At 41.1% G+C, this 18,737-nt stretch overlaps 1 protein-coding gene across 2 annotated transcripts; it reads left to right on the top strand.

The window, feature by feature from the left end:
• The first annotated feature begins 4,752 nt into the window (after positions 1-4,752).
• itgb3a (integrin beta 3a) lies at positions 4,753-18,043 on the top strand. Of its 2 annotated transcripts, none has more exons than XM_067570936.1 (16): positions 4,753-4,914; positions 5,197-5,461; positions 6,672-6,757; positions 7,093-7,297; positions 7,813-8,065; positions 8,215-8,377; positions 8,494-8,655; positions 8,768-8,863; positions 8,956-9,045; positions 9,158-9,292; positions 9,365-9,794; positions 14,512-14,731; positions 15,423-15,523; positions 15,729-15,848; positions 16,251-16,417; positions 16,608-18,043. In XM_067570936.1, exons 2-16 carry the CDS (start codon positions 5,266-5,268, stop codon positions 16,671-16,673), a joined length of 2,490 nt encoding a protein of 829 aa, XP_067427037.1. In that variant the 5' UTR covers positions 4,753-4,914; positions 5,197-5,265; the 3' UTR covers positions 16,674-18,043. The 2 variants fall into 2 exon arrangements, with proteins under 2 accessions (XP_067427037.1, XP_067427036.1); XM_067570935.1 differs by having other exon boundaries at positions 5,186-5,461.
• The last annotated feature ends 694 nt before the right edge of the window (positions 18,044-18,737 follow it).

The raw sequence follows: 18,737 nt of genomic DNA, 5'->3' as shown, positions 1-18,737 counted from the left end.
TGTGCTGACGGAAAACGATCTGATGGATTTGATCTCTAGTTGCTTTATAATTTCAAACATTTTCAAATGTATGAAAATATCTGTGCAGATTTTTTAATGGAGCCATTACTGCTGCATGGAGGGAGGGACTTTAAAATCTCTGCAAAGAGGTACCGTAACCAAATTAGAAGTTTAATATTTATTATCTAATTACCTTGCCAAAGTATTACAGCTGCTGTAACTCCCCCAAACTGCTATTATAATGTCATTATGCAGTAGATAAAAACACACTAATGCTCTTTAAAAGATCTTTTCCTATTTTAGAATAATACTTTACTTGCATTGATAAACTTCAACAGGTTAATAATAATAATAAAAAAAACAGCCTCAAACATTTTGAAACGACTCCCCAAGACTTGTCTGTGGAGCCTCTCGGATTAATCTGCTGTTTGTCTAAAAACAAAGGCCATGAAATTCAATTTGGGATGCTCCTGATGTCTGGGGTAAGCAGCTTTCAGCCACCAACTGACAAACATGTGTACAAACAATGATTAGCTCCATCCGCAGATACCTTTCATAAGCCTGGAGGTGGTTTACTCTCAGATCATTTATTACTGGCTGATAACAGATGCACAAGGAGTGTTTTTCGTGTACAATGAGATCAAATAATCTCATTAGACTTTGGATTTGGTTGCTGCAAATTAATTTGCGGCATGTAAATCAATGCTGTGCAATTTGATTCTGTTCTATTATTCATCACGGTGTGATTATGGAAAGTAGCTTGTACTTACACTTCATCTCTCTGTCTACATGTAAATCATCCAGTGCAGTTAAAACCTAACAATGTCTCTTTGAGGCTATAAAATACAAAATTTCAAAAGAATCCACGGATTAGAAGAAAGCAGTTGCAAAGTCATGGAAGAGGAAACTTCATTGAACACATTAACTAACTTATTATCAAAGTCTTATGAAAATTAGTAAATCTATTTGTCTTTCAAGAAGTTTGCCTTTTACATTTCCTCATAAAGTGAAGAACCTGTTGCTGATTTATAACTTTACACTCTTTGGAGCATCACAAAGCAGATTTTGAATTGTAAATGCTGCACATGTCATTGTTGAGCCCGTAACTGACAGCAATGTTCCTAACTAGTGGTTATTGTTGGTACAACTGTATATGAAGATATGAGGATGCATACAGACATGGATGTGAGTGTCTGACTTGTTCCTAAGCAACAGTAGACCTGTGAGCCCGGTGACAGATGGTTGGTGAAGTTATTTTGGTTTGGAGGAGAAGGAGAGGGAGGGGGCGATGAGGTGCCTGTATGGAGGAGAGTAAGGGGGAAGGAGGGGGTGGGGGGGGGACGTTTCCACTTAATATGAGGGAATTGGCAGCCTAGCAACACAAACTAAGTGAAGACATCCCTAGCAACAAGGAGGTGGTGTTTGACCCCACCCATCTCCCCTCTGCTCCTTACCCCTACATCATTTTTTTTTCTTCACAGGTGCCGCCACCGGGCCTGATGTGACTCAGGGGCTCGAAACGGACACGCCCTTTCAATCCCCCTGCGGCCCGGAGGGAACAGACTTTCCTCACAACTTCCATCGTTTCAATTAACAGATTCCTCAGATTCCCCTTTATTAGCTGATCAAAGCCCACACACAGGACCGCGAGGAAGCTGCTCTGTCCCTGCGTGTGTGCGAAGAAACGCCACGAAACTCCAGGGAGAGTCAAATGTGCATTAAAAAAAAAGTGTGTTTTCAACATTAAATATGGATAAACTAAGTATCAGGAGATGCAGATAAAGTGTTAGAAGCCATGTTTAGATCTTGAGATGTTTGCCAGCTTTGGGACTCGTAATCACACAGAGGTAAGTACAGTCATTAATTACACACCGATACAGATTGCAGGGATGCAGCAGCACAGCAGAGTAGTGCCCCACATCAACTTAGCAACCATCAATCGTTGAAGTTATTTTAGGGAGATAATGACTTCACTGCTTTGATTTTGCAGAGATATTAGACTCTCTGAGACTGCCTGTGATCCCCGGCACACCTATGGTGTTTCAACGGTTGGTAAAAATCTGTTTGTTTAAGACAGAGATTACAGATTTCATCAATGTTAGCCTAATTGAAGAAATTCCTGCTCTGTCTCTCCAGCGCAGACGTTTCATGCACTCCACCATCCGCTACCCATTAAACTAATTTCCATTTAGACACATCTCTGCATCTCAGTAATGCAGGGTACCATGGGTTCCGCCTTGTCTTTTCTGTCCCTCTACTTGCCACGTTTTGTCTTCTTTGTTCCTTCCTCCTCTTTCTTCCCAGCTGTCTCTCTTATATTTAACAGCAGGCGACATTAGACTTCCCACAGTTCTGAAGTCTGGATGCGCCACACAAGAACAGAAATGCCCTCTTGCATTCTTTTCATTTCTCCATCCTTCATGTGTCCTCGGTTTTGTATGAGTGTTTATTTATTTATTTTTACTTTCTCCGCATATAAACTGTCGTCCCGTCCCCAGAGAGTTAAATGTAAGCTGCAGATCCGGTGGGGCCAGAGGAGGAGGAGGAGGAGGAGGAGGAGGAGGAGGAGGGGGTGGAGGAGGTCGAGGAGGAGGAGGAGGAGGGGGTAGATCAAATGGCGAAGCATCACAACACAAATACACATCGTCCCACATCGCATTTCATGAGCCGGCCAACCCTTCACCTGAGAAAAACTCATATCCCCCTACTTGACCCTCCCTCCCGCCAGTTAAACCCGCTGAAGCAGGAAAGGGTAAGCCGGTTGTGGTTAACCAAACACTGATTTTGTCTGAGAGCGGATTGCGTTTTCGATATTGGCTCTCTGCTACGGCGCTCTGAGACTCAGTGAAAAGCTTAAAGGGCTCCGCATAGATCTGTAACACAGGTCAGGACCCTTCCATCCCCCTCTACTACTCCTGCCCCCCCACTCCTCTTGTCTCGCTCGGTCTTAATTGGCTGTCATCTGACCCATTCTCTGGCTTTTTACGCAGGACAACTAGTGCTACGCTCGTCCCAAAATGCCATTTATCTGTGGGGGTGGTCGCCAGAGAAAGCTTTGGAGCCAATAGATCCAAATCAGTCAATACCCGAGACGGGGTTTGATTGCCCACAGCGTATTAGGTCTACCTGCACTATCCACCCACACTGAGAACTTAATGCCAGCAGAACAGTTGACCGTTATAGCTTTTCTACTTATTTCTCTATTTCTGTCATTTCTTCTAGCGGCAATTCTTGGACACAGGTGGCAGTAACTTAGCAACCAGCCAGAGAATAAGAGCAGGGTACAGGGATAAAGATTCAATAAATGGACAAGTGCAGAGATAAGAAGCATTGTCTGCTCCTACAAGCCCTTCACCACCACCACCACCACACACACACATGCACGCACCACCACTGCCGCCACCCACTTCCCAAAGTTCATTTCTGTCAGGCAATCTGAGCTTTTATCCCATTTTCTGCCTCATTTTCTTTTTATTTCTTTTTTTTTTCTTCTTGTTTTAGAAGCCGGCACATTTCTGCATTCTCCATCATTCTCTGGAACAGGAAGAGCTTTTCTGTCGCAGGACAGAAAATGCATATCACACAGCTGTAGCTAGCGGCAAGGTCAATCCTTTTAGACCCTGAAAAACCAAGAAATGACTGACTGCTATCACCTACTCGATATGAGCTCTACCATATAGCTTATATCTTAGTAGCTATTTATTATTTTTTCCCACTAGGGGTCCTTCTACCACAACTCCACAACTTAATGTTGGATACTTAAAAGTCATTTTGGTGATTCCTTCATTTAGAGCCCATTGTTTTAAATGATCATCCAAGGTTTTGTGGGAGGTTTTCCAGTTTTGCTTTACATTGCTTCAAACAACATTGCGTGCAGCTTATGCATTAACTATTATATGACATGGTCTTCTCAGTCCAGTGGAGGGTAACATGCAAATTAGTTTATATTTAACACTTTGCCAATCTATACTACTTCCATTTGGTGACATGGTAAGAGAAGTATATGGTAGCGATTTCAGATGAGCATTACATGCAAGTGTCCAAAAGGCTGCAATATCACATCCACATTGAGTCAAGTTCAAATATTCAACCGACCGCTGCAGACCCAGTTCCATATAAACTCTAACTATGTTTTGAGTTTGTAATGAGTCAACACTCACAGTTATGACACAATAATGTGCATTGATATTTATTTATTACATTATTATTGAGTATTATCTATTAGTATTTTTCCTCAATGCAACTCAGTGGAATGGAAATGAGTTAGGGGGAAAGGGGGAAAAGTTTTGGACAGAAGAGGTGCAAATGCTCTGGTGGCAGAGCATGAAGTTAAAGAAAAAAGCTAATAAATTATGTATTTACTTATTGATTAATGTATTTATTTTATGTATTTATTGTGACACTGGTGGTGTTCAACAGTTTTAGTTTAATTGAATTCCGTTATATATGCAAAAAAATCAATTGCAAACTAATGCAAAAGTGTCAAGTCAAGTTTTTCCACATACTTTATTGAGTTATTGTAAGGTTTAGAAGTTAATTCATATATTATTTACTAAAAATATATTTACACTATTTACACAGTTAACTATTTACATATTTACCCGTTTAAATGTTTACACCAGCATCTTTCTCCTGAATCTACCTCCGTGGTTTTATCTCACATTTATCTCAGTCTAAGTCCTACCAGCCTCTGATCGGTTAGTTCAGCCCGTGGTTTCATCCACATGTGAATCAGAAACAAGGAAGTGTTGCTGTGAGGCTGATGAAGTGTAGAGAACAGTATGTGCCTCTCAAGAAAGTTATCCGTCTCCATCCTGCCGTTTCTTCTCAGTAAGATTGATTCAACCACCACATGTCCTCATATTACATTACAGAAGATAAACACACCGCTGACATGTGTCAAGATATAAAGTGGTAGGTTTAAAATGATCTTTTTCTTTTTTTTCTTTTTTTTTGTGTGTGTGTGTTCAAACTACTCCTCATCTTTTAACAGTCTTCGGGAGTTAGAGATAAACTTTTCAAAAATCTGCTGAGATTTTTCTTGAGTTAAAGTGTAACTAAAACAATACGGTACAGCACCATAAATAGTCTCGGTCTCTCTGTCTTTTCAACTCATGCAAAAAAAAAAAAAAAAAAAAAAAAAAAAAAGTAGCTTGTTATTATTAATAACGGTTGTTTCTGTTAGTTCCCTCCCAGGAAGCTTCATCAGAAAGCCATAAATGTGGCTTATTCCTTCTTACGTGAACTGGATGAGGAGTTTGATGGATGAGGCAAGGCTTTGTGACCCAACATGCGTTTAGTCAAGTCAAGAATGAGGAAAGGCGTTTAAGTTACGAAGTGAACAAGCCCAGAGGGAACAGACGACTCATGTCAAGTCGGCTCCGTTACACTGCAGCCATGGGAACTCTTTTACACCGTCTGCTGATAATCTTCTTTGTGGCATCGGAATCAAAAGTTCACGGTAAGATGTTTCTTTTTTTTTTTTTTTCCAGTATTCTCCTTGTGGCCACTTCTAAAACTTTCACCTGCCTCGTAGACCTGGGGGTGTTCCCGCCCGACATGAAGTGCATCTGTTATTAATATCTACTGTAAAGGCTCTGCTGATCAAGAGTTGTTCAATATAATTATGCTTAACTTGACACAGAGTAATTCACTGTTGGTTGAGCTGAATTGAGCGACACTGTTGGTTGTAATTGCGCTGCCTCTGCGCCGTTGGAGCTTTCTCCAGCTTTCCTTATAAGGGAGTAAAAAATACTCGGGATGTGTTTCCTCAGTAGGAAGACCAGGGGTCCTTCCACAGGTTCCCTGGGGCTCCACAGCCAAATCAAGAATAATTAACAGCAAATATCAGACAATGTATAAAAGTGAGTTTTTACTGCACTTTCCCCCCCCAATTAACTAAATAAAACAAAACACCATGACAGACTTTTCTATAAATCCATCTTTATATTATCTTATCTTATCTTATTTGGAATTTAGACTAAAGTCAATTCTAAATAAACTCAAGTGCTGTAAAGTCAAGTGCTCAAGTATGGTGCTCTCAATTCATCAGAATCCATCAGTTGTGTGTATTCACTTCCGGGACTCTTGACTATGACACTTGATTTGAGAGCTGATATGATTTCAGGAAGTTAATCAAGAGTTAAATTAAACATTTCACTTTTCCTAGATTTTATCAGATTGCTGATTTTTACAGTCTGAGGTAAATTGTTGTGCTGCCTGTGATAAACTTTAGCCAGCCACACCCATAAAGAGCAATGCCAGATAACACACAGAAAAGAGATTATTTATTTCTTGGCTTGTATTGAATGGAAAGTTTGTTTGCAGTTTGCTTACATGGTTACATGACTCTTTTGTTTAAGAAAAAAAAAAGCTCTCTCAGAAAAGATATGGATTTGAATCCTTAAAGTTGTGTGCAAACTGTATTCATCAAGCACAGCACTCGAAGACTGAATCTGATGGCTGGTTTCTGCAGCTGAACAGAGCTGCGTGACACAAGAATGGCAGGTCATTTTGAAAGGAAATGTGGTTAAGTCAAATGTGCAGGCATGACCGAAATGTGTGGCAGGAAATAACATCTACGTATATAATTTAATTCTAATATAATCCCCCACACAGGAAGAAGAAGAAAATGATTTTTTGTTACATTTGTGTTGGTATGATTGTCACAGGTTCCAACATCTGCACATCACGAGGAGTCACTACTTGTCAACAGTGTTTGGCTGTTCACCCCAGCTGTGCTTGGTGCTCTCAGGAGGTAAAAACAACCAGAAAAGATCTACATTACATACATTCTGTGTCTGCGATCCTCCCATTCACTGCGCAGTGCAGCATGTCAGAACAGAAACCTCATTTCCCAACAGCATTCTTCCTGTTGTCATCCATGATATTTGTTCATGCCGACTCTTCAACATGCTTACTCACTGTAGCCTCTGCAGATGACATTAAAAATAATAGAGAATTGGCAATGGCCTCGGGGCTCCTCTACTTAGGAGTGTCTTGAGTCTGCTATTAGGTGGCTAAATTATAGCATCTCATAAATGCAAACCTAAGATGTCTGAGTGCTTAACAGAATTGATGGGGTTGTTTCAGGAATTTGGGAAGGGAGGGCACAGTGAATCCCGCTGTGACTTGAAGCAGAATCTGCTGGACGGAGGGTGCCGTTTAGAGGCTCTGGAATTTCCCTCCAGCACCATGACTATCGGGAAGGACGATCCGCTCAGTGACAAGGCCTCAGGGACAGCCGACGATGTGACTCAGATAAAGCCTCAGAAACTCCACATGGTGCTAAGATCAGGTACACAACCAGACATCCCCCATGGGTCCTTGAGGGGGATCAAGGGGCTCCCCAGAAAAATGGGGAATATTTTCATTTCACTATTATCTCATTGACTATAGTTATAGTTAGCCCAGTGAGAGAATGTATAAGAATGACTATTCTGTTCATAGGTTTCACACTATTCACTGTTAATCTGCCAATCTAAAGACAGTTATGAACTAAATCTTATCAGATGGGGATCCCTGAGACTACATACTATCAAATACAGGTCTGTGGCCTGATGTGTATCAATTTGGTGGTCCTAACAACCTTACAAGTCCAGATACACACACCTTTATGTGACCATACACCACAGACCATGCACAACACAACAGACTGATTTCTATGTTGTTCAAAATTTTTTCATTTCATTTGAAAGAGATTAAATTTTGAGGGAAAGCAGTTGATCTCATTTAATTTGCCATCCTCTGCTAACATTCCTTATTTGTCCTCTTCCACTCCTCCACCTTTGTGGCCTGCTCTCCCCCTCTCAGGTGATGCCAAGCGCTTCACTGTGTCAGTGAAACAGGTGGAGGATTACCCAGTGGACCTCTACTATCTGATGGATCTTTCATATTCAATGAAGGATGACTTGGCTCGCCTTCGTACCTTGGGCAATGAGCTGGCCATAGCCATGGGCCGGACCACAAGCAACCTGCGCATGGGGTTTGGAGCCTTTGTGGATAAGACCATGTCCCCTTACATGTACATCTTTCCTCCAGAGGCAGTGGAAAACCCTTGCTTTGGGTAGGTTGGGAGGTTGTTGTCGGTGTTACATCTGAGGAGACGATTTTCCAATATTCGGAGAAAGTCTGTCCAGTTATGTTTAACAACGTGATTGATTTTTCACCTTCACTGATTTCCCATTCCTGCTTTCACCTGTTCAACATATATAGGAGTGGCGACACATGCCAAGCTCAATTTGGGTTCAAGAATGTGCTGTCACTGACGGAGAAGGTAGCGCGCTTCACTGAGGAGGTGGGGAAACAGCAGGTGTCTAGAAATAGAGACGCTCCAGAGGGTGGATTTGATGCTGTCATGCAGGCAGTGGTGTGCAAGGTATAAAAATAAAATAAAAAAACACACCCACAGATACACATGCTCACAGTATGGGAATATGAATTGTATGTTAGTCTTTCCTTTACCTGTCATATTTTACTTCCATCAACATATAGGACAAGATTGGCTGGCGTCCAGACGCCTCGCACCTTCTGGTGTTCACCACTGATGCCAAAACTCACATTGCTCTGGATGGACGTATCGCTGGCATCGTCCAGCCCAATGATGGACTGTGTCACCTTGGTAGTGACAACATTTACAACAAATCTACTGTACTGGTAAAGGGAAAAATTCAAGTACATCATTATATAATCTTGGTTTTTAGTGGTTTTTGGGGTTGTTGGACAAGTCTGCTTCTGTTGAAAACTATTTGCTCCCTGTATCTTCCAGGATTATCCCTCTTTGGCACTTATGACTGAGAAAATGTCTGAAAACAACATTAATTTAATTTTTGCTGTGACCAACTATGTAGTGCCGCTCTACAAGGTAAACAAACTGCTTATGCCACTCACTACATGAGGTTATTTATATGAAAAACACATAAACTGGGTCACCATCTTCCTTTCATGTCTCTTTAGGAGTACAGTAAGCTCATTCCAGGCACAACTGTGGGAACGCTGTCCGATGATTCTGGGAATGTTATTCAACTCATTGAGGAGGCTTATGCTGTAAGAAATTCCTGAGCTTTGGACAATAAATGGAGCATGCAAATTGATGTTGTCTTAGTAAAAGTGCAAACTTAGCTATTTAATGTGTAATTAATAACTTTATTGTGAGCAGAAAATTCGCTCCAAAGTGGAGCTGGAGCTGATTGGAGTCCCAGAAGAGTTGAATCTCTCCTTCAATGCCACTTGCCTGAATGGAGAGGTCATCCCTGGACTTAAGTCTTGCACTGGCCTTAAGATCGGAGACACGGTACGTTGAGAGGTTGATATGTCCCACAGCTAGTATGTGCAGACTATCACAGAAACTTTTCCTTCTCTTCAGGTGTCATTCAGCGTGGAGGCACAGCTGCGTGGCTGCCCCAAGGAGAAGAGCCGCACTTTTACTATCAAACCTCTAGGCTTCAAGGATTCCCTGGAGGTCACGGTGGAGTTTGCCTGTGGATGCGACTGTGAGGAAAAGGCCGAACCCGACAGCCCCCTCTGTAGCAACGGCAACGGTACCTACGAGTGCGGCGTGTGTCAGTGTCACCAGGGTCGCCTTGGCCCACGATGTGAGTGCTCAGTGGAGGACTACAGTCCCTCTGATGATGCCAATTGCATCCCAAAGCCGGGGAGCCCTATCTGCGGTGGGAGAGGCGACTGTTTGTGCGGACAGTGCTCCTGCCATGCAAATGGGTTTGGTCAGGTGTGGGGCAAATACTGCGAGTGTGATGATTTCAACTGCCTGCGCTTCAAAGGGGCATTGTGCTCTGGTGAGTAGATTTACTTCTTTCTGTCATGATAAGTGTTTATTCGCAGTCTCATTGTTAGAGTTTTACCAACAATTAGAACAAAAGCACTGGCTTATAAGGGTTGGTTCACCCAAAGTACAAAAAAACATATTTTCACTCTTACTTATGTGACCTTAGTTTGAGACTTCTGCTGTCATCATAAAAACAGTGCAGGCAAATCGAATTATTTGTCTTGCTTAAGTGATTAAAATATTATCTTTTTCCAGAAATGGTCTGGTTATGCTGAATGATCCACAGACTATCCAGTGAATAGTTTTAATGTGAACTACTCTCTTAAAAGTTCTTTATGTAAAAACTGTGAAGCAATTTACATGTATTAATCTTTTTTATTGCGTGAATGGGCTGTAATGCAACTTAAAAAATTAGACCTTCCCAGTCTTTCTCGCTTGCCTGTAACAGCCTGTGGACTGATTTATAAGTGAAGGACTTGGGCTGGTTTTTCCCCAGAAATCCAGCAGATGTGACGTTTTTCCACATTCTCGAGTGCCTTGCTTCTCTCCCGCTAACATCAACAAATGACTCGCACTCACCACAACAAAAACTGTGCTAACATATCCAACTAGAAACACCCTGCAAATATTAGCTCTCCAAGTCTGTTACCCACCAGGTTGGCTGGTGGCTAGCCGCCTAACCATGCCAGCAAATCACTGTTTCTGGCTACAGTACCTTTGTTTTTTGGGGGGTTGAGACGGCTAGCTCCCTCCGTCGACCACCACACATTTCAAAACAAAACCGCAGCATGTTGCTCCCTTGCCACAGCACGTTACTCCAAGGCCACAGCACGACGCTCATCAGACGCAGCTCGCTGAGCTTACCAGTGTTTAGTAAAAACGGTTGGTAAACAAAGTTGGCGGTTTGTGGGTCAGGTCGGGTTTTGGGTGGTTGATTAACACATATTTTTGCGGGTCAGGTGGTGCACATTGGCTCTCATAAGTGGTCGGGTGGGTGCAGGTATTAAAAGACCCTGACCTGCATGTGAGCGTGCACTCGCAGAGTTGGGGTAGGGAGAGGGGGTGGGTGCTGAAGCACAGTGCAACACAACATTAGAGACCTTTTATGTTATTATGAGAAGTGTAACCGAGGAAAAAGACATTACCTGCAAGTCTTGCGCCACTGCTCACTCACGCTGACGGAGTGTGAGCACATGGATGCACACTGACTGCAGCTCACTTAACAGCCACCGGTGTCACTGATGAGAAAGAATTTCTGATTCTTACATATAGAACCTTTAAATCTCATTTGTCATCACTCTGAGCACCACATACTAAACTCCATTTACATTCACTGAATAAAGAAGCCGGAGATCGGCAACAGATATCTCAAAATCTGGGCACATAAAACCACAATTATCTGCATGGCTAGATACCACAAAAGGTAAATGACAAAATAGGATTTTTTTTGCCTTTACTTTATGTCAATGTTGGCAGGAAAGATGAGCTTGCCCTTTCCTTCCTTTTCCCTGCTCTGAGGGCTCAGCTGACCATGGAACATACTCTGCCTGTTTCCAGTCACTTTCAGTCTGTAAACAGACTTTTGACAGTTTACATGGTTTTCTGTTACATAGCTCAAAAGATCAAAAATCCACAGCTTTCCCAAAACTAATGTGCTATACTATATGGAATTCCCGGTTGCTTATAAAAGATGTGTAAATAATTGCATCGTTTAGCAGCTAAACATAAACAGTAATGTTTCAAATGACCGGTCCTCTGTCAGGCTTGTAAACTTGGCGTGTGTTCTCTATTAAAGGCTGGTCGGCGGACACACTCAATTACTGCTGCCGGAGTTTGATTGGTGTTCTTACCACTCTCAGCGGTGCGGAGTGGTGTGTTATCACTCCCTATTACAAGTCTGCACAGCTCATTGCACAGTTACTCAATCACAGTGATAAAACTTTAATAGGCTTTGTCATTAGGTAATTTAATGTAAAAGCAGTTTGGGCCTGTGATTGTAAGGAGAGGAGAGAAGAGCAAAAGCAGAATGGAAAAACTGCTCTTTTATCTTTCACATGCATTTAGCAGAGCAAACTTAAGCATTGCGTACCAAATCTGAATCAATATATAGAGTTACAAGAGACTCATGTTTAACATTTTATTGCATATAGTGATGTCACCGGGGTTATCTTGTTTTTTTGACTTGGACTTTTAACACAAAGGCTGTATTAGAAACTGGGCAAGTTGAGCTTGAGAGATAATTAATGAACGCCCACTGGTGTACGCTTTTAACATAAAATCACAAGTAAAAAGTGCAATTTTTGCACAGTAATGGACTTTTGCTTTGTATAAACTGAACTGAGAAGGCCAATATTTTGACATGAAAGAATTACTCATCACAACATCTTATCAGCAGTTTCAATATAAAGGAATATCTTTGAGTTATTTTGACAATCCAAAGCTAAACAAAACCTGAATCACATACTGGGGGCCGTTTGTGGGAGGACCATGACCTAAGGATAAGATAGAGGGTCATGAGTGTGTTAGCAAGCTGAAATAATCCAGGAATATGACATGTTTATATCAACAAGGAAGAAGTTGGAGTCTTTCACAAAAGCAAGTTGTTTTTCTGAGACATCTATTAAGGCATTTAGTGATGACACCCAGGGCTTGGGCGCATACACTCACCTCGCCTACGCACTTACACACACAAGGCTGGAACTGGTGTAAGACAGTCCACAGAGCTCAATTTTGGAACCGCTAAGTTGCTGTGTCTCAGTATAGTCATGACGTCTTGTCTTCGAAGAACAAGCGTCCCTCGGCCCCAGCTCAATTGGAGCTACCGTGACCCAGAGCTCCATAAAGCTCCATCTCTGTGTATTTCTTCCTCTGCTGAGGGGCTGTGGGACCGGTGCAGGGCAGGAGTCAGCAAGCAAAGCCCCAGGGCCCATAAATATGAGGCAAAAGAGTACAGGGAAGTTTGCACTCCTCTGTTGGCAATTTGCCCAACCTCCTCTCTCTCCATTCCCACTTTCTTAATCCTGTTTCCTCTCCTCATCTAACTGTGTCTGTTTTACTGTTCTGTGTTTATCCCTGTTTTTGTCCTTTTATCATGCCCCCACCCACCCGTCCGTGTAAACCTTCTCTAAAGCCCAGGCATGTGATTAATGGGCAGGATTACTGTGCAGCCTCACAGAGAGAGAAGGGGATGATGTAAACCTAAAAACTCCCTTTTATGTGTGTGAATCAACTTTACAACTAATAAGGAAATAACAAGACAACTACTCACTCCTGTCAAGTTTAAGTGCTGTGCGCTGCAAATATTAACTGACAATGTAGTCCTACAATGTTTTTAACATCAGCAACATAAAAAATTGCAGATTGCTCCTCACGTCTTAGATGTTATCTTGTTGACAGTAAGAACAATTGCTCAGTGATAACATTATTTGTGACACAGTTAACCGTTAACTAATCAAAGAACTAGCATGTCTGATCCCATCCCTGCTATGAACACATTCTGAAAGCGAAACATGCAGTTGACAGGATGGTGACTGGGGAATTGTTTCCTTGAATTTTCCTTGAGTTTACTACTCCGGATGATTTGTTTTGAGCTCTGGAATTAGGGACCCTTGAACCCTTTGTGATATTTCACCAGTCGCTCATTCAGTCTGACCCAGCTGGCCAGTGACTCACTCACTTTGCTCTTAGTCATCTATTGCCAAATCCTGTTTGGTTTCCTGCTAAGAACCTTGTTATCGAAGGGTCTCTGACTTTGTTTCTAAGGTGTGTCGATGTGGGGAGTCTCTGTAATCCAGAGAGAGAAGCTCGCCTCCTCATACTGTCAGCAGACGGTTGCGTCATTTTCACACTGTTGCTAGAAAGACATGGTTATTGTGCCCTCTACACTTGGGCAGAGTCTCAGGAAGTGTTTGTGTCTGTGTATCTGTGTGTGTGTGTGCCTGCCTGTGAGGAGATAGGAAATCATTAGTCGTCGCTTTCAGAAAAGCATATTTCCTGCCTTTGTGTGGACTTGAATGATTAGGATGTGTAATGTCCGTTACCAAGTAAGATTACTTTTAAAAACAACGAGTTATGTTGTTACTAAGCATTGTTTTAGATTAGATATGTAAATGGTTATTTAAAACTAGAGCTCCACAACAAAACTTACTCACACTCTTAAATAAGTAACTCATTAAAGTACCTTTGCAGCACTACTTGAAAGGCAAATAATGTATGGCCACTGCTTTCAGATGTTCATTTTTTTTTTTTTTTTTTTTTTTTTTTTTTTGATGCAAGGCGGTTTCTTTGTTGTGAAATAAACCTGTTAATCAGTTAAGTTAACCAAATAATGACAAATGAGCAACATTTTCATTACAAATAAGTAAAAAAACACCTTAGTAACACATTATACCTAACGCTAGTTACATAGGTGCAGATTCCACAAACTCGCTCACAGGTACACTTGCCCAAGCATGCTTTGGCTTTAAAAACACAGAGGTTAAGAGGAGAAACTCACAGACACAAACACACACACACACTCAGTGAATCATTGTGCAATTGTGTAATTTGTATCTTGTGGTCTGGCTTCCGGACTCCACCCATGAGATTACGGACACTGAGAAACATATTTCAATTCAAATGTTTTAAGATGGAATATTTGATCTGTATTATATGTTTAAATTAGAATTGAAAGAATATTTTGAAGGATTTTAACAGGATTATCTTTTTTTTTTTTTTGATTCTTACAGATCATGGGAAGTGTAACTGTGGGTTTTGCCAGTGTGATTCTGGATGGGAAGGAGAAAACTGTAACTGCACCACGCGCAAAGACACCTGCAGGACCAGCATGGGCGTGTGCAGCGGCCGTGGTAACTGTGAGTGTGGAGTGTGTCAGTGCACTCAGCCTGGTGCCTACGGAGCCACCTGTGAAAAATGCCCCACCTGTCCTGATTCCTGCACTATTAAAGAGTAAGTCCATCACCAAAGTGAACTGGGAGACATACATGAAAATGTAACTGATTTAACACAGGTGATTATGCAGAAAGTAAATTAAGTACACAAGTAAATGAATGCCAATTAGCAAGTGCGTCTGACAGATTATCGATCATCGCTTATCACAGGTTTAACAGCAACATGTTGTTATTAGCATGTTGTCTTCCTTGTCTGGCTAGATGCTGAAATGTTCATGTTTTAGACAGAAAAAAACAAACTGTTATGTCATTTCTGGACAAAAGCGTTGGACTGACTGATTCACAGATCACCTCACCAACTAAACGACTGACCTTGCCATCCTCAGACCCTGCTGCTAAATCTACAGCAAAGAATTTGAAGCCATCTGACGTGGCTGGTCGCTCTCTGCAGTGCAAACACTGCTCCACCATGATATTCCCACATTCCAGGATAATAACAAACTGCTCCCACACACACAAATGGTTTAACAAACTCAAGTGTGGTTTCATTCACTGCAGAAAAAGGGCCAATGGTCCGCAGATATGAGCACTTCACAGGTTCATCATGATAAAGCTATACTCTTAAGGTGTTTCTGTTCTTTTGTCCCTGCCTTGCATATCGAATCGAACCACACACTGCCACTTTAGAGTATCAGTGGTGTATAGACTGTGTACTATACAAAGGTAACCAAATGGGACTCTGCTTGCAGGGCGTGTGTCGAGTGTCAACACTTCCAGAGAGGACAGTACATAAAAGACGAGAGCTGCAATAAAATCTGCAGAAATGAAATTAAAGTTGTGGATGAACTGGGTGAGAACCATTTCTAATCTCTTTGCTACGCACTGTGATCCTGCTGCTGATTATATGAGCTGAGTGCTCTTGATTGCAGTTGAAGCTTTGATACATGCATTGTAGTTCAAAAGTATTATATGCTGATGAATATTATATGTTTTGTAAAGATTTATTATACCTTTAAATAATTTTATTATCCTGTTTCTTCTTCTTCTTACCACAGTTTTCCATGATAGCAATGCAGTGAACTGCTCCTACAAAGATGTGGAGGACTGCATTGTGCACTTCCAGTATTATGAAGATGATAGTGGCAAATCCATACTCTTTGTGGTAAAAGAGCCAGGTACTGTAAGAGTCTCTGTGCACGTATGAGACCTGTTTAACCTGCCAGATAACTGAGTATTATAATTTAGGTACATTATTAGGACAGAGCGGTGTGTTCTTGATTGCTATTTCAGTCTGTGTCTGGCGGGCTACAGCAGCAGAGGAACAGTGTGTTCATATGTGTGGACACATCATCAGCCAGTTAACCACAGTTGCACTCTGCCACGTACCACAGAAACTCAGATATGCACTGTAGTAATGATAAACCACAATGCAGTGTCTGCTACTGGACTTCAACACAAGTGGATGCTTCACTTCATGAGTGTACTTCACAGCTTAACATACATGAAAACTGTACAATAGGAATTAAATCTTTTTCTCTCTCACCCCTCCCTTCCTGTCTCTGTCTCTCGTCTCTCAGAGTGCCCTGAGGGTCCTGACACCTTGGTGGTGCTCATGGCGGTGGCCGGAGCCATTCTGTTACTGGGCCTGGTTGGCCTGCTCATTTGGAAACTGCTGGTCACCATCCACGACCGCAGAGAGTTTGCCAGGTTTGAGGAGGAAAGAGCCAAAGCCAAATGGGATACGGTGAGAAGTTAATTATATCACTGACAGCATACATTAACAGGCTCTCATTCTGGGATCAATGGAGCACTGCAAAATACAGTAATAGAATATGGCTGCCCTCTAAAGGTGAAAGTCAAAACTGTACTTTAAAAAAGTTGAATATCAGTGTGAGATTGAATGAAATAATAGTACCTCGTTTTTCATTTCTCAGGCTAACAATCCTCTGTATAAAGGAGCCACGTCTACCTTCACCAACGTAGCATACCGAGGCACCTAAAGACTGAACACAGTGAGAAAAACTCAGGGGTCAAAAAACAGAGAAGGAATGTAGCAACACAGAAATGGATGGGAAGAAGATCCTTTACACTGTCACGTGGCCGGCTACTGAGTAGTAGTTATTGCTGTCAACAACATAATGTAAGAATTGTACATATTGTAAACAAAACTGTTCATGTGAGTCACAGATGGTTGCCTTCTTTTAGGCTTTCAGCTAAATTCGTACTTTACCCTATGTCGTGTCTGTAGCGTTCTCTAATGCAATCAGATACAGTAGGAGTTCATTAACATAAGGAAAACTCATTCACATTAAGGGAAGCTGCTTCTGTGTGAAAGCCTGTAACTTTTGTAATCTATCAGACAAGCTCTTTTACCACTTCAATATTTGTTGTTGAAGATATTTTCTATTTAAATTTTTTGCTCATGTTTTAAAATAGGAATCACCATGACCCGGTGGTAATAATAAATTGGTATAGAAAATATTTGAATGAATGGACTTTTGAAGTCATCTTCATTGTCTACGACCGTATTTAATATATAATTTACACCTAAGCCTTGTTTTAAGAGTGCCGCCTTTTTTAAAGTTCCCTTTTCATTTGACTGAAAAGAATGAACCACAGTTTATCGGTATACATGAAATGTGTACTATAGACATTTAATAACTTATTAAAACAAGCTTGAGACGTAATCATGTACAATTCTGTTTCGTTTCCCTTTTTGTGGGGCAAAATACCATTTGTAATAATAATTTTGACAAGAATGTAATAATCTGTTGAGCAGTTGAAAAAAGAAGTAAGATGCATTAACTGCAGCCTTTAGGCTGACTTGGTTTACAATATTGTTTATTGTATAATGTTTTTGAAATGCATACCAGCAATGGCAACTTTATAATCGGTGTGATTGCTATATTTTTTCGTCCCTGCATTATTACCTGTTTTTGTGTTTGTTGAGCTTTTTTTTTTATTGTTCTTTTGAATTGTATGAAAAAACAGCGATCTGTTTTACTTTTGCCAAAGTGTAAATTGCTGTAATTTGTTTCAATGTTCTACTGACCAGCACCGTGTTACACTGAAATGCCAGATCCTTTATTTGTGTATGTGAGCAGATTTTATTGCACATCAAATTATATTGGCCATAATGCCCTGTAATTGTTAATAACGGACTTGCTCTTTTGCAACCTCTATATAGGAGATAAGAGTGTGATGTGAGGTGTATTTTGGTTGCACATCTCTGATTCTGTCTCAGGACATGGCCTGCAAACTCACTGCTTACTTTTCTGTATTTGCACAGTTTTTTTTTTTTTTAAAGACGCTCTGGTTTTACCTCTAGTTTGTTCAACAGAGGAAATGCATAAAGATTTATCTCACCCGACTTCACCAACTTTTGTGTGATACTTGACATTTGGGTTTCTTTTAACAAAACTGCTTTATTTAGATCAGACTTACAAAAGCCCAAACAGCCAGGTTATTTGTAATTCATATTTCAGATCCAAAGCAATAACATCACAATAAATACCACTTGTTAAAAAAAAATTCCTCCTAATGACCATTAAACAATAGAGACCGAAGCCGAAGTATCAAAATTTAACAGAGTTTGTTTTCAACAGAGTTTTTTTTAACACACAGGATGAGGTTACAAAGAAAAAGGCTCCCAGAGGAACACTTATAACAGAGTTTTAAACACCTCGAGTGGGCGTTGCAGTTCTTTTCTTAATCTATCAAAATACAGACTTACTGATAACGTCATGTCTGTTTTCAATTCTCCTGTCCAGGAGCCATCTTGCCCAACTGACCCCCAAATGACAACTCTCACCCTGTCTCCGACAAATTTTAATTTCTACATCTTCCTCTTTACAAATAAGATGCTGAACTTCCTTTAACCGTAGCTGATGATTCTGCTGATGTTGCAGAGTTGCAGTACAAGACAGAAACAATTCATCATGATCTAGATATAATAGTAACACTCAGACACAGTGTAATCATCAGATTTTTATAACACCTTTCATGCACTGTGTGATTTCTGTGAGAAGCTGACTGTTTCACTCTGCCTCTGGGCTTCATTCATA

The sequence above is a fragment of the Thunnus thynnus genome, chromosome 17 (genome assembly GCF_963924715.1).
Source record: "Thunnus thynnus chromosome 17, fThuThy2.1, whole genome shotgun sequence".
In the NCBI taxonomy this organism is placed as follows: domain Eukaryota; kingdom Metazoa; phylum Chordata; class Actinopteri; order Scombriformes; family Scombridae; genus Thunnus; species Thunnus thynnus.
The sequence above is the reverse complement of the archived record's forward strand: the minus strand, read 5'-3'. Positions and strand labels throughout refer to the sequence as shown.